At 41.3% G+C, this 16,277-nt stretch overlaps 2 protein-coding genes across 2 annotated transcripts in view; one reads left to right on the forward strand and one right to left on the reverse strand.

The window, feature by feature from the left end:
- Nucleotides 1-11,451, forward strand: part of ABAT (4-aminobutyrate aminotransferase) — a 28,829-nt gene extending 17,378 nt beyond the window's left edge. The window contains exons 6-15 of the mRNA XM_009995499.1: nucleotides 507-587; nucleotides 1,082-1,174; nucleotides 1,598-1,660; nucleotides 3,198-3,261; nucleotides 3,943-4,091; nucleotides 5,590-5,727; nucleotides 7,333-7,500; nucleotides 8,085-8,231; nucleotides 9,391-9,502; nucleotides 11,041-11,451. Coding sequence (XP_009993801.1) covers nucleotides 507-587; nucleotides 1,082-1,174; nucleotides 1,598-1,660; nucleotides 3,198-3,261; nucleotides 3,943-4,091; nucleotides 5,590-5,727; nucleotides 7,333-7,500; nucleotides 8,085-8,231; nucleotides 9,391-9,502; nucleotides 11,041-11,162 — 1,137 coding nt within the window. The 3' untranslated portion in view covers nucleotides 11,163-11,451. The remainder of the gene's footprint in view (nucleotides 1-506; nucleotides 588-1,081; nucleotides 1,175-1,597; nucleotides 1,661-3,197; nucleotides 3,262-3,942; nucleotides 4,092-5,589; nucleotides 5,728-7,332; nucleotides 7,501-8,084; nucleotides 8,232-9,390; nucleotides 9,503-11,040) is intronic.
- A 3,545-nt stretch (nucleotides 11,452-14,996) lies between these two features.
- On the reverse strand, nucleotides 14,997-15,758 carry TMEM186 (transmembrane protein 186). Its single transcript, XM_009995528.1, has one exon. It carries the CDS (start codon nucleotides 15,756-15,758, stop codon nucleotides 14,997-14,999), a length of 762 nt encoding a protein of 253 aa, XP_009993830.1.
- Between the last annotated feature and the right edge of the window lie 519 nt (nucleotides 15,759-16,277).

The following is a 16,277-nucleotide window of genomic DNA, read 5'->3' on the forward strand; positions in this document are numbered from 1 at the left end:
GTTGTGTTGCTGATCCTTGTGCATGTGTTATTTCTCAGATGTAGCCCCTATAAGTGTACCTTTGTCTTGTTCCTCCAAATCCCATGTGTAGGAGTTTTATAACCACACTGCTCTGAAATGTTTTTTCTTAAAGCTCAGCAAGGAAAAAAGTGCTGCTATTCTAATTGAGTTTAGATTTAGTTACTTAAACTGAAGACAAGTAGTTAAGATTTTAAAGTGTATTTCCTGTGTATAAGGAACATTGAGCGACTCAAATGGCATTATCAAAGAGCATCAGCAGGCACCTTTTCTAAAGTGTCCTGCAAGAATAGAAGTATTAGGGATTAGACAGAAAAATATATTCTAAGACATAAATATTATTCTCTGGTTTTAAGCCCTGTTGTGCCATCACTACAAATTTCCAACTGTTATTTCTAATTAGAATAAAATGTAACTGCCTTGATATCAATGTGATATTTCTTATGTGATAGTAAAACCTAACAATTTCTCTTCCTTTGTCTTTGTAGAGCACTTTTATCAACAGACCTGCCCTAGGGATTTTACCTCCAGAGAACTTTGCAGAAAAACTGAAGGAATCTTTGTTATCAGTAAGTCTGAAATAGCAGTGATGAGTTACCATGTCCTGTGTTTGGGGACACGGGCCTATCAAGGGATGTTATGGGTTTTAATAGGGAACATTACAGATTGGCTGTTTGTCCACCTGCCTTCACACTGCAAGTAAGGAGATGGAACCTTTGTTCCTGACAGACAGCTGAATGTGAGAGGGTGCTGTGTCTGCTCCACTCAGATACTTTCATTCTGGATTCAAGAATCAACGAGAAAACACGTTTTTGCTAACTTCTGGTGACTGTGTTTTCATAAGAGAGAGCAGAGGAACTGGCATCTCTTTGTCTTAAGTTAAATTTGAAGATCCTTGGGACTGAGTTGAGCCCTCTCAGCTGCAGCTGAAATTGGCTTTTCTTGTTGTAGGCACAGTTGGTCTCCCATTATACTGAAGCTCCTGATGTTAAGGACTGATCAATATTATAATCTCTTTGCACTATATTTGTGTTTTGCAGTAATTTTCTGTCTTTGTTGACAGGTGGCTCCTAAGGGCCTGTCACAGGTGGTGACCATGGCTTGTGGATCCTGCTCTAATGAAAATGCCTTTAAAGCAATATTTATGTGGTACAGAGTGAGTAAAATATTAAGTGATTTTTTTGTGTGTGTTTTTTGTTGTGTTGTTGGGGGTTTTTTGTGGGTTTTTTTTTGTAGATTTAGATGTAGAAATGAGCACTTATTCATCATCAGAATTGTTACTGTAAAACAAAGTAAGGCTTGGTGGTTGCCTTGCTCATTATACTATTTATATTCAGCTTAGAATAAAATTTTCATTAAAAAGCTTAATCTAAGCTTTCACTTTATAGACACACAACTTTAGAAATTATGAAGCAAATCAAGACAATGCAGATAGCAGTCAGTATGTAATAGCCACAGTCAGTGTCTTCATTAGCTCTAGTTTGGAATACCAGTATTACTAATTCGTGGTTCAGCCATAAATGCACTGGTTACAACCAAGGAAAAACTGTATGTTGGGGTTTATTTTTATTTTTTGCAGAACAAGGAGAGGGGACATAATAGTGTCACAAAAGAGGAACTGGAATCTTGCATGATCAACCAGGTAATGTTTGTTCTTTACCACACCTGCAGATGTACCATTGGCTTGGGTTTTTAAGGGAAGATTGGGAGGAAAAATTTGATGTCTTTGAAGTGGAATCTCATTTTTGTAAACTTAGAAGATGGTGAAATACAAACTGCTTCAAATAAATTTCAAGACCTGCTGCTTGTATTCTTCTGCATCCTTCCTAGTTGTGAATCTTGAAGATCTCCCTTTTTTCATGACACATCATTTGCTAGATAGAGTCCCACCTGATGGATGAGTCCATGGAGATCATTAATACATGAAAAAAAATTAAAAATAGCAACACCAGACCTTCAATTTTTTCTTCAGAAGCTGTTGTTTTATGGCTTAAAACTGATCAAGGGGTTGGTTAACATTCAACTGACTAAATGTTAACAACAGGCAGGATGATGAAACTGAGATGCAGCTAGTAAACCTCTGAGGTCCTATTCACCTTCAACCAAGGTGGTCTTACTCTTGCCAATCTCAAATCTTAACATGCAACAATAGCAGAGGTAAAATGTTGGAAATTAGTAACCTGCTGGTCCCAGCCTGATCTTACACATTTCTGTAGTGATGACCATTCAGTTCATTCACAGCAGATTAGGGAACTCATTCAGCCTTAAAAATGAGTAAGGTTCTGTTTTTTGTTTTGACTTCAAAATTCTTTTTTAAGTTCTGTGAAGTTGCTGATAGCCTGGTCAGATGGCCGTGCCAAAGCATGTAAGAGGATGGCACATCATAAAGGAATGAGAATGTTATAAGATGACCAAATATTTGTAAACCAGGTGATCACTTCTTGTCCAAGTTTAGCTATCTAAGAATGAGGATTCCTGATTGAGCTAATTGTTGGAGTTCTTGTTACAGCTGGGGGAGGTGTATGGAGGTGGATTTTAAGAGGGCAATTCATCCCCCTTTTGGGGACAAGGATGCTCCAGAATCCAGTTACAAATATTGTAGTCTTGACCCTATGTGTGTAGGTGGTGACAGTCCTCTCCTTTGCAGGGTAAGAGAAGCATAAAGAAAAATATTTTGTATTATTATAGGGCAGAGGCATTTGTATTATTATAGGGCATTTGTATCATTATAGGGCATCCTTTTATTAAATTCCAGACAGTGTACAGTTTGCATTATTTTTCTCCTGGTACCTTCTTATTCTTGGTACAGCAAGTTATCAGGAATGCATGGGGCAGCACTGGCCTCTCCTCGCAGAGCCGCGGGTGCCACACCTGGGCACAGCCACCCCATGCACAGGCTTGTACTTTGTACAGAAAGGTGCTGATTGTACTGAATGTTCAGCCTTCGTATGAGCTCATGTGTGAAGTGCTATTACATACAGTGTTAACTGCCAAGTACCCATCAGGATCAGTGATGTAGTGTAGGAGGTCAGGCAGCTTTTAGGGGACCACCAAAATAGGTGTTTCAATGGGTATGTGTAGCACTTGGCTGTGCTCAGGCTGCAGTGCGAGGCAGCAGCTGGGCTGGGCTGGCAGGACCCCTGCCCAGGCACACACTGACCTGTCTGCTCTGCTTCCAGCCCCCCGGCTGCCCCGACTATGCCATGCTCTCCTTCATGGGTGGCTTCCACGGAAGGACCCTGGGTAAGTGACACACAGGGCAGCACCTCCCTCCCTCTGCTTCCTCCCAGTGCTGCTGGCAGCTCACTAGAGATCCTGAAAAGTGTTCTCTCCCTCCCACAAATGGTACCAGTGGAGAAGCTGTAGGTTTACTGAAGGCATACCTTGGAAGCCCCACCACTAGTGAAACAGGGTATTTGAGTGACAGTGGGAATTAATGTTGTATTTTTTAGAAATGTATTTTTAGGTCTTATTTTCACTCAGAAGCCAAGGTTTCCTGTCTATACTAGTAAAAATCTAACTCCTGGTTTAAAATCACTGCAATATACAAACGGGATGTCACTCCTTTTTATATCAGCACAATCCCTGTTCTAAGCATGTTACACAAGAGTGCTGTAATTTTGAGGTTTGTGAGCAAACACCTGTCTTTGGACAGGTGAAGCCATCTCATCTAAGCAACCTGTTAAGACTGACAAAGGTTCTCCTGTTCTTCTGGAACAGTGCATGTGGTGACTGATGCTTAAAAGCTTGAGCAATCCACTTAAGCTTCACTAAAGCCAATTACCCAGTATTTCAGAAAGTAAAAACAGAGCATAAAGAGAATTTTACAGTCCTGGTGTCAGGCAATTTTTCATGTCTTGGTAGCTTTTTTCCTGTATTGTTCCTAGAGTGTTATTATTTTAATTGTTGCTTTTCTGGGTTTAGGTTGCTTAGCTACGACTCATTCTAAAGCAATTCACAAATTGGACATTCCATCGCTGGACTGGCCTATTGCTCCCTTTCCAAGGCTAAAGTATCCTCTGGAAGACTTTGTGAAAGAGAATCAACAGGAAGAAGCCCGTTGTTTAGAGGAGGTAAAAAACCTGATGTTTTTGTTTCAAACTAATGAATAGTGTTAGTAGGATAAGCTGTTTTTCACTAAAGGAATGTTTTCAGGGATTGGAACAGCGTGTGATTAACATTCAGTGTTGTTTATGGCCAGAAGTTTGTCCCTTCCTTTCAAAAGAAAAGAGATCTTTCCAAAGCATTAGAGGTCTACACAATTCATAGCAAAGTGAAATTTCACACACAGGGAAGTTTGTTACAGCACAGTGAACTTGTATGCCAGATCTTCCAAAGGGACATGGACTAAGAGAGAGCACAGTGTGTAAAATCTTCTGCAAAGAGAACCTATACAAATATTACAGGTTTTTCAGTTTTTCTGTGGTAGCCTTCTGGCATAGAGTTCTGATCCTTCCTATGGCTGCAGGGGGCGAATGGGCAGGAACTCTGTGCCTTCCCTAGCCCAGAGAAAGGAAAGGTGGGCAGAACAGTGTCTAAGGGGGGCAAACCATCCCAGAACCATGGGATTCCCTGTTTGGCTCACTGGGATCCAGGATCTCTCATTTGCAAGAGCACACTCTTGAGAGCTGCTGGTGGGATGACAGCACAGTGTGCCCTGTGACTGGAACCCAAATGGTGCACCATCTGGAGCATGGTGGGAGCTGTGGTGTGCTGGAGGGAGCACAGCAGCACTGTGGACAGTTGTGCAGAGCTGGATTCTTATTCAAACTGCCTAACTTCAGAGACAACAGAAAGCCTAGCAAATTGTGTTTGCTTCACAGTTGGTTGGGGATGGGGGCAGGGACAGTGATGCAAAAAATCAATCCACAGACTCGAAGGCATTATTAAAAAATAAATTTAAAAAAAATAGCCCAACACTTTACTTTATAAAGTCTTTAGATTGTCTTACTAGCATCCTTGGGAAACCACTGCTTTATACAGCCTACACAGGCTCTGGGCCCTGGAAGCTGTCAGGGGTCTTTCAAGTACAAATGCCACTCCTAATGCAGCAACTAGCACTACAAGGTTAATTAAAACTTCCCTGTAAGCCCCTTATAAGCAATACAATTTCAGCACTATTTAATCAGATTAGTTTTAAAGTATGTGAAGTAGATGACTAGGAAAAGCAAATTTACTAGATTGCTTTCTTTAATACATTAGCTGAGATTTATTTCCTGACATAAAATCTGTTTTCTTCTACATTCCCTTGATGGAGCAACAGCTATGGCATAGAAAGCTACAGTGGTTTCCACCATACTTTCAGCTGCAATTTGCTAGAGCTTTCATACCACTGTAGATAAATGTGCAACAAGCTACAATGAGTGTAAGATCCTATTGAAATTTAAGCATTATTCAGGAACAAGAAGGTGGTGTTAAATCCTGGAGGAACTACGTTAATTCCTTGCACTTTCTGACACCTTTGTGGCCATTAATGGCTGTGAAAAGTTCTGTTGCTGAGATTTAATCTTTCTGTGAGGAAATATGCAAATGTCCTGAAAGGAGAATGTACTATGAATGTTTGATTTACAGGTGGAAGACCTGATTGTAAAGTACAGGAAAAAGAAAAAGATTGTGGCTGGAATTATTATAGAACCAATACAGTCAGAGGGTGGGGACAACCATGCTTCAGATGACTTCTTCAGAAAGCTACGAGATATTGCCAGAAAGGTAATAAAATATTTCACTGTTCACTCAGTGTCAGCTAAATATGCAAATACTTGTTGGTGCTCCTCTGCCCCCTGTGAAGCTTTGTGAGCTTCACAGGCCTCCCTAGTAGCAGTTGGGGTAGTTATGTACACGCATCCCCTTGTCAGTACAATATTTCTCTCCCATTTGCTGCACACCCAGTAGTTTCCTTACTGCAATAAATTTTCTTCTAATGTCTAGGTGAGGCAGAAATTACTCTGATTCATTATTGATGGATTTTGCAGTAGTGTTCTTTAAATTATAATGCCTATGTGTGGACAGAGTTGAAATAATTTCAGAAGAGGCAGGCTTGGAAAAGGGTAATTTTTTTTGTTAACATACTTAGTTTTGATTGAAAAAAAAAAAAAGTAGGAAATTAAAAAGGCTTAACCTTTAGTTGCTGATGTTCCAGTAAAATAATGAAAAGGACAGATGTCTTGACAATTGGGATGTGAAGTTACCTGTTCAGAAGTGATGTCCCTCAATAAGACCTACTCCATGCTTTTTTACTCAAAGCATTTGTGGGCTTACAGAGAAAAGCAGAGGTGACATCTGAAAAATTCTGTTCTGCCATGAGAAAAAGCAGCTTTTCCCACTGTTAACAGCTGCTCGTGCAAGGGTGATGTAGTAAATATGGTGAAATAAAAAGGTTTGCCTTGTCTAAAACAAGATGCTGCCAAAAATAAATTGTTTTTAATTAAAATGTAGAGATATAAATAGTCTTAACCTTTAGTTGCTGATGTTCCAGTAAAATAATGAAAAGGACAGATGTCTTGACAATTGGGATGTGAAGTTACCTGTTCAGAAGTGATGTCCCTCAATAAGACCTACTCCATGCTTTTTTACTCAAAGCATTTGTGGGCTTACAGAGAAAAGCAGAGGTGACATCTGAAAAATTCTGTTCTGCCATGAGAAAAAGCAGCTTTTCCCACTGTTAACAGCTGCTCGTGCAAGGGTGATGTAGTAAATATGGTGAAATAAAAAGGTTTGCCTTGTCTAAAACAAGATGCTGCCAAAAATAAATTGTTTTTAATTAAAATATCATGATACAGTTTGATCTCCCTGTCCCAAAGGTTCAATAAAATCGTCCTTTGCTTAAGAAAATGTGTTGCCAGCTAAAATGAATAGCTCTTTCAGCACTCATCTGAAAAGCCAGCTCTTCCAGGGTCATTTTAGCCCCTGGACTGAATAGATCATGCTGCTGGTATTGCCTTTGTGCCACAAATGCCTGACTCAGATTAGAAGCAGAGACTTCTTATTTAAAACAAACAAAACTCCTAGAAATTATGCTCTACTTCCCTCAGAGGCTTTGAAAATGCTGCCTAGACTCCTTCCACATGTTTTCAGGTATCTTCTAGAAATGTTCAAGTCTGTATAAAAACATGTACTTTTGTGTGAATTTAGGTAGACAATATGTTTCTAGTGCTTTTCTGAAAAAAACAGCTGAGCTGTTAATTGTGAAATCTAATACACAATTGCTATGGGGGGACGCTGCAAGTAATTGGCTTGTATTTATCTGTTCACTAAGGGAGGGATTTTTGTTTTGAAAATGGACTCATTCCCTGCTCTTTGCATCTCTCTCCACAGCACGGCTGTGCATTCTTGGTGGATGAGGTGCAGACAGGAGGTGGCTGTACAGGAAAATTCTGGGCACATGAACACTGGGGCCTGGATGACCCAGCTGATGTGGTAACATTCAGTAAGAAGATGATGACAGGAGGATTTTTCCACAAAGAGGAGTTCAGGCCAAATGCTGTAAGATTTTCAATGAAATTTGAACTCTGTGCTAGTTGGTGGCCCAGTCATGAGTAACTGTAATGTCCATGGAAGAGATAAGCTTTCCTCCAGTAACCTGGGTTCAGCTAGAAGGAGCTGCTATTTCATAGATATTTGCTTTGTGCTTACACAAAAGTTCTTGTCACTTCTTCACTGTTATTCCAGTTGCTGTCAGTCACAAAGGTGGTGGGAGGTTATGGAGAACTGGGTTTAGCCTAATGAACTAACCTTAAATACAAAATCCAACCACAAAGTAGCACCTTTTTCTGCAGGGCAATTTTGTATCTTCTTCAGAGCTTTTATGTCAGTATTACGAATTCTGTCAGCAAGATTCCTTTGTTGTATTAATGACATTTTAGATGTAATAAATGGGGGAAAAAAAAAAAAAAAGGAGGGTGAGAACATAAGGCTTGACTCTCACAACAAAACAAGGGCTGGTGAGGTTAGTGCATGCTTCTTCACACACTAGATGTTTGCATTACCAGTTTGGTGGCTTGCTTTTCTTTATTATAGTGATTTGCCTGTTAACATGTTCCATAACTCTCTTTCCACCCTTTCCCAAGCCCTATCGGATTTTTAATACATGGCTTGGAGATCCATCCAAGAACCTGATGCTTGCTGAAGTCATTAAGATTATTAAACGAGAAGACCTTCTAAACAATGCAACCCATGCTGGGAAAGCACTACTGACTGGGCTGCTGGATTTACAGGTAAGCATTGGAGGCATTATAGACAAGAAGGATAAATTTGCTGATCAGGTAGGATCTGACCTCATCCAATTTAAACACTTGGACTGACAAACCCCAGATGAGGACTAAATTGTAATCCTAACTTGCTGGCTTAGATACTTCAATGCAAGCCTGACTAACTGTGTCCCATTTTGAAGTAACCTTTATTTTCCTGAGTTAAGGATGCTGGTTATATAGAGCTTAATCTAAAATTAAGGGAGACCCTCAAAATATTTGCAGGCATGAACTGCAGTTAGTTAAAATCGTTTTGCTGGAAGTTTCTGTTATCACAAGCAACTAGCATTTTATTGTCCAAAAAGTTATTTTTAATAATTATTATTCCGACAAAATATTTTGTCAGAATTCAGTTCATCTATTGAAACATGAAAACTAGCTTTCCCTCCCTTGACTAAGGGAAATTCCTTCACAGCCTCAAGTATGGAGCCCCAGATGAGAAGGAAAGTCAGCCAGGCATTTGCAGGCTTGCAAATGCTCATCTCTCAAAAGGCCCTTTGTGCACTGGTGGCACATGATAAGCCTCGTCTCTGCTCTCACACAACTTGAAGGCATGGCAGGCAAGAGAACACAAAGAACTTATAATCCTCATACTTTTGAGGGTCAGAATACAACTACTATCCAAAAACAGGTTACTCTTATAAAAGATAAGGATTGCAACTGATAGTAAGTGAAGCAGATAACACTAATAAGCGTGTCTTAGTGCAGCATAAGGATGGGCTTGTTTCTAGCTCCATTCCAGATAATTTCTGCTTAGGTTTTATGCATCATGTTTAGATGTAAGGTGCTTTACGCTCACTTCAGGAGGCTCCAAGTGAGATTTTGCTTGACCCAGCTGAAGGGTGCAAATTAATTCTAACTTCCTGCTCAGATGTTTATGTGCTTTGTGAGGAGAGAGCCTGCCTGCTGTAGAGTTCTGCAGCCTAGGGAACAGCCCCTTGCCAGAAAAGGGTGAAGAGGACACAAGGTCTCCTGAGAAATCCAGCCTGTGCAAGCAGCTCCGCTCCACCAGCAGGGAGTCGGCAGCAGGTTTCCATGTGGCAGAATGCCTGGCAGAGCAGAGCTCACCACCAGGTGTCCTCCGCTGCAGCAGCTGCCATGCATCCTGCCTCACCTCTCTTTCCAGGCTCGTTATCCCCATCTTATCAGCAGAGTGAGAGGAAGAGGAACATTCTGTTCATTTGATGCTCCAAATGATGCAACTAGAAACAAGTTAATTACAATAGCCAGAAACAAAGGTAAGAATGTGTTTGGATTCACTTAAAATGACAAACAGTAGCATAAGTAATGCTTTACATTCCCCTTCTTTGTATGGTGTATGTGTACTGGCAACAGGAGAGGACAGAAGAGAAATTACCAACAAAGTTCTATTTACACTTTTTCTAGAAATACTTGTATTTTCAGAGACAAGCTGGAAGAGGGTAGATTTAAATTAGATACTAGGAAGAAATTCTTCACTTTGAGGGTGGAGAGACACTGGAACGGGATGCCCAGAGAAACTGTGGATGCTCCATCCCTGTAAGTGTTGAAGGGCAGGTTGGATGGGGCTTGGAGCAGCCTGGTCTAGCAGGAAGTGTCCCTGCCCATGCTGGGGAGTTGGAACTAGATGATCTGTAAGGTCCTTTCCAACCCAAACCAGTCTGTGATTCTAGGACATCAGACCAGTCCATTGCACAGTGTGTACATTTACCTTTCCCTATAAGCCTAATGTTACTGGAAGAGACATGAGTTTTTGTGACATCACTTTCATAGTCCTCTGCAATGACCTCATATATACCTAGGCATGGCTTACTTCTAGAAACAGATCAGGAAAATTAGAAGAAAGTTAATGTAACCATCACTCAGAAAACACTGGGAAAAAAACTATGAATTTTATGGACTACCTAATAACAAAACATGAGTTGCCTGAATTTGGCACAGATCTACAACTACATTGTTCTTGTATCACTGAAGTGTTATGCAGCTGTAGACAAACCCAGGTATCAAGTGTGAACCTCGTGATCTGAAGCTTCACATTCTCTTTGCATGTCCCTGTGTGAGGGCCCTGGGTTTGCTGCTGTCAGTTTTTGTGGTTACACATATCTCTTGAAATAGGCATGATACAGCTAAACTCTGCTGAAAACAAAATGTTATAGTGTAAAAGATATTGGTATTTTTTTGCTCTTGGAAACAAAGCCAGCAGGGAGAGAAGCAAAGCAGTCTGTTTCACAGTAAACCAAGGCTATGCTTAGTTAAGAAGCAAGCTAAGTTCAGCTCAGGCTGTGGATTTCTGTTGCCCACAAACATTTCAAAGAATTGATTTTGGGGTAAAAAAGCCACCATGCATTTAAAGTACTGCAAGATGAAGTTTGCCAGCACTGATACATATTCACTTTTTATAATTAGAAATAGAGTAGGTTAAAAACAAAATTGCAAAGAAACCTATTGTGCCTTGTTCTGACTGAGGCACTAAAGCAGCAGTTTTGCAGCTTTGAAGTCTCAGATGCTGCTAAAGGTCTGTGCTGGATGGAGTCTTTCCAGTGGATGCTGGCATTAGTCCTAACATTCCAAATGTTTTACAGAATAGCTACAGGCACCTGTGGTGTTCTTCTCAGGTGCTGTGAAGCTTGAGTCCCCTTTGCACCAGTGACTAGGTGCTGTATCACAGTGTGGTTAGGGATTTGGGGAGCTTCTGCTGGCCCTCCACCATGAGGTGAACCTTGTTTGCAGACCTGCATTTTCTGTATATTTGGCAAAGATGGAAATTACTAAAGGACATGTTTTGTTCTCATTTCAGGTGTTGTGCTGGGAGGTTGTGGCGACAGGTCGATTCGTTTTCGTCCAACACTGATCTTCAAGGATCATCATGCACACCTCTTTCTGAACATTTTCAGTGACATCTTAGCAAACTTCAAGTAAAAAGCGGTTCCCTTGCACTGAACAGCTGATTATGAAATTAGTTTGCATTAATTCATGTCTTCTCTACTTACAAGATCAGTGTAAAGTCATAAACTAAGGTCTGTGTTCTGTCTGTAGTCCTGCCCAAGGCAAGCTGCTCCATGCAAATCAACCCAGGCAGAGCATTGGTACTGGTCACCAGCAGGTACATGCAGCTGTCCCACACTGTGCATTGGTAGAAGCTGTGGCCCTCCATCTTCTGGCTTGGGTCATACTAATCGCAGTCCTCTCTACATGCATGGTCCTGACTCTCTGGTTGTCTAAATGTGACCTGGTGCAGTCTGTGTTCACAGGTAATCCCAGTAGATTTACTCTTGCATCCAGAGGCAGCAACACCTATGGCACAATTACAGCCAAATGGCACAATACTTAAAGCCACATGCCTGCCATACAGAAAGTGCCATTCTCTGATGGTAGCTGGAATAAGAGGTGTTACAGGGAAAGCTCTGCTTTCCACCACTGCCAAGTACAGTATTTTTAGAAAATAAATTCCAGCTTTATCCCCATGAAGACAGATGTCCTGTACACCCATGGGATGAGGAGCCATCAGCTGCTCTCTGCCCAGCCTTCAGCCCACACACCCTGCTTCAGAGGCACAAGTGCACTTGGCCACACCTGCAGCACTGTACATGGCACTGAAGTACTTTTTTCCTCATCCGGGATTTTAACACTTTTGACTTACTTTATAATCAGATGTGCAGAGAGAAAACTATACCCTGAAGTATGTGATTTGACAAAGCTTAGAGAATCATGTAACGCATATTATTTCCATCTGTCAGCAATCCAGAATTATCTGAGATTTTACCACTTGCTCATAACACACAATAGCCATGAATTTATCTATTAAGGGTTCTATACAAATACTTGAGGTATTTTGTACAACTACAGCAGAATTGCTTAACCTTAGCCATGACCTGTCTTTAGAGCCACTACAGTAAGGGCCTAGTCCTAACTGCACATTTATAATGCAAAGTAATGCTATTTTTGTTCTAATAGTTAACTCTAAGTCATTGATACTTCAGTGATCTTCTAGAAAGCCACAAGATCAGAAAGTATCAACAGTTCATTCATTTGTTTTTCTTCAGGTAATTGTTTTGGATATCTTTTTACTATGTCCTCTTCGCTGTTTGCTTGAGGCTGACTTGAACTAAGTTTGGTGCCCTTTTTTCCTTGGCTAGCAAGAATCTGCATTTTGTTTTCTAAGTTTAACTTTCTGTTGTGCACCAAAAAACAGAGACCAAACTGGACTTTACTGTTGCCCTACTAGAATGTGACCACAATTTTCAAGTATGTAGTAAGAGAGCAGTGAAAATATTTACATATTTAATACAGCCATCAAAATGTGAAAGGTTTCTTACCTGCTTTGAGAAGTGTTAATCATGGGTTTCCCATTTTGTTTTTTGAATTGCTAGTATTGGGAAGCGTAAGTACATTCACTTCTGCTAGCTTAAAAGCAATGGGATTTCTGTAAACCTCTCTGCAGAAACCAGAATTCTGGTACCAGCTGGTCCAAACCTGAGTGGGTTTTTAAACAGAGGTTGTAGAAATCTGGAGGAAGGACTGGTGTATTGGTGTTCAGCCAAAACCTCGTTGTCATTGCTGTCCTCATAGGCCTATTATCAACAAGAGGAAAGTCACACCAAGAACTGTATTTGACAGCATTTTGGGAATTAGTCTGTTCAACATATCAGTGCAGTAGTTTTAGTAAATGTCTCTAGCAAGTCTTGTACTTTTACAGAAGCAAAGGTCCAGTAATTTGAAGTCTTACCCCATCTTCACTTTTATTATGAATACTCTAGGTGTTTTTATAATTTTTACTGACACTCAGTAACTGTATAACTGTGTACAACACGTTGATGAAACCACGTTAGAGAATACATAGAAAGCACTGCAGCTGAAGCATATAAAGTTAATATTGTTTACAGCATACTGTGGACAGTGCCAAATAAATGTTTAAACAAATACTTAACTACACTTCATGGTGTAACTAGTAAATGTACACAGATTCATTAAAAAAATGACATCTCATGTGTAATCAATATTCTTAAATAAAATATTTATAATTGAACTTCTCCAGGGATTTTTATTTTACACCTGGTACATGACTAAACTGAATCATTAGTGCATATTAAATATATTCTTAAGAAGTTAACCCTCAAAAAAACATGCTGTATGCACACGGTCGAATGTACTTTGAAGCTAAGCAACATTTATCTCTTCCTCTTGGTATTGTTGTATCAGCCAAACATCAAAATAATGGTCACCCCTATTAAAAGTTCATTGCAAACAGTAAATCAGGGTTAGCCTGTGCACTCAAACAGCAATTTTACTTACCTGCATCTGCCAATCCAACAACAGACAGAGGTTTCAATACACATGAGGAAGGAACAGGGAAAGGAACACTCCAAAGTTCTCTACTGATGAGGGTCAGTTTATTTGCTGTGGTTTCAAATGCAACAAGAGCCAGAAGAGCACTGTAAAGGGGTTAACTTTCTCTGACAATTAAAAGTTGTACATGTTACAGGTGTTCACGTTTGATCATTTCTTGGGTTTAAATCCTCTCCTCATTCCTTCTGAGTTTTTGGAAAAGGAGGAATCACACTTAACACCACAGAGCAAGACACTGTCCTTCATGGACAGAGTCACTGTTCAACCCTGCAAGTTCAACAGAATACAAAGTAGACACATTGTCACCTCTTAGTGTCTTATTTTTTTTCCATTTTAGGTAAACCCAGATTAGGGGAGTGGGGAGTGGAAAGGGTATTTAGCTCCTGAAGTTAAAATATGCCCAAATCAGTAAACACATCAAGGGACACAAATGACTTGCTTCACAGCCTGTATGGCAATCTTCACAGAAGACTGCCTAATTCACAGAGTCCAAGATAATTTTTGGTAACATTTACAACTCAAGTGTTACAGTATTGATTAAATGTCATTCACACATACAAAGCAAACACAAACATGAATATATGCAAAGAAGGACAAGCAGTTCCAAATTTTAAGATGATCGGTATGATCCAAACTAAACAAAGGATCACAGACTGCCCCTGTAGCTCCCAGCATCACAGTTTAGGTATGTTTCTCCTTTATTCCAGAGGGAAAGTAATTTCTATGAGACTCCTGAAATGCTGACCAGTCTTTAACTTACCCTTACAGCTGAACTGTCAATGTGTCCTGCAGCACACACACTGGTTTTGCCCAGTCGTGTTCACACCTGGAAGCAGCCCTGACACAGCATCACAGGCTGCTCTTCCCAGCTATCTCTATTCCATCAATGCATGAGCCTTTATCTCTGACATCCAGCATTATTTATCATACTTGTCTATGAGACAAGTCAATTTCCAGAGGCTTCCCAGACAACCTAAAATTTCCTGAAAGAAATGATGAATTTAAAGTGAAGATGCTCCAGCAGAGTTACTGCATTTCACCTCAAAAATTCTTCCTGCTTCAAAACAATCTACGAGATGGTCAGGGTCAGCATCAGTAATTCAGCATCCTACTGCGTGTTCCAAGCAGGACAGGCATGGAACTGCTGGTGATGGTGCACCATGCACTTCACTGTATCCAGCACAGAAGAGACACTGCTCACCCTGCACACTTAAACAAGCTGCAGAGACATTTAATGCAGAGGATCATTCTTTACCATTTCTACTTTCTACACTGAGTGCACTTATGACCAGGCTTTGCATAGAAAAATGACAGAAGTATGTCAGTTTGGTAAACTAATCAAACCTCACAGAACAGTAAGCACAATGAAGATGCAGCAAAGAAAATCACTGGAAATTAGCTGCTGTATCACTCAAGTTCTCCAAATATTTGCATAAACTTCTGTCTGTCTACAATCTGGCCAAATTTAATCGTAAAATATAAAATGTCTGTACTATTATAGCGTTTGAACTGGAGAAGCAGCTCCCCCTTGCTATCTCCAACTTCATCCAAAGTCATCACTGTCTCCAAGGGACAGTAAATGTCATTCCGTCTTCCCCAAAAGGTCAAGTGGGCCACTCTGACAACACGGCCAGTTTCACTTAAGTAGATGAATCCAATAACTCGTCTGAAAAAGTAGCTCATACCATACAACATTGCACCAGCAAAGAGTGCAACGCCAGTGCTGTACAAGAGGATGTTCTGAGAAACCTGGTCTTGCAGATAGAGGTAGTAGATGGGAGGCAGCATGACCATGGTGGTGGCAGTCTGCAATAGCTTCAGTCGAGACAGCACCCGGCAGTACTTAATCCCTGGAAACCTGTAGACCAGTTTGAACTCTTCTGTTTTCTCACCCACAGCCTTTTGTGGGACCACAGCAGCAGGGGCCGAGCGGCACAGACGCACAGGTGGCTCTCCCAGTCTCCCAAGGCACCGGACACCACAGACTCGCCAGTTCTGTGACTGCAAACACCCCCACGAACCAAAAAAACAGGGTGTGCAAGCATCCTCCTTTTGCCATGGCCTCGTCCAGAGCCCATTTCGTAGACATCTCCCGAAAGCTGGTGCCATGCAGACGTTAGTCCTGATTGTGCAGAGCCTCCCCTGTAAGTAAATATTCCCACAGGTCATTGTTCGATTCTTCTTTACAACCAAGTGACATTTAGCTCAGCAGCTGCTCCTTAGGCAGCATAAGCCTCCCTGCAATCCTGCACTTGAAAGCAGTGTTCTGCTAGCAAACTGGTGTTCGTGCTTGCATCCCTCCCTGCAGGCGAGGGGGGAAATATCTCCTGGTGACACGGCTGACACCAGAGTCAGCTTACTGATGGGAACCTCGTGGCATCCCCTGCCTCGCTAGTTTTGAGCAACAACCAAGTGAAAACAGCACTACGGGCTGATCCTAAGCAGAGGGCAAGAGAACCCGGGGCTGCTACCTACTGCATCAGGGAAATGTTGAGTAACACTGCGTGAAGCAGGAAAACGCGGACTGAGCAGCACACGGAGCAGGGGAGCGGACGCGCCACCGGAGGAGGAACGTGCGGGACAGCAGGAACTAAACCCAAGGAAGGGAACGGCCCTCCCGCGCTGACAACGCCGGCGCTCGTGCCTCGGCAAGGACGCGTCACCAACGCCGCCAGCGCGGGGCCAGGA

The sequence above is a fragment of the Chaetura pelagica genome, unplaced genomic scaffold (assembly GCF_000747805.2).
Source record: "Chaetura pelagica isolate M959 unplaced genomic scaffold, ChaPel_1.0 scaffold124, whole genome shotgun sequence".
Lineage (NCBI taxonomy): Eukaryota > Metazoa > Chordata > Aves > Apodiformes > Apodidae > Chaetura > Chaetura pelagica.

Bases quoted from the DNA above. Each gene is read 5' to 3' on its own strand.
- TMEM186 (XM_009995528.1), bottom strand. From the start codon at position 15,758: ATGACCTGTGGGAATATTTACTTACAGGGGAGGCTCTGCACAATCAGG.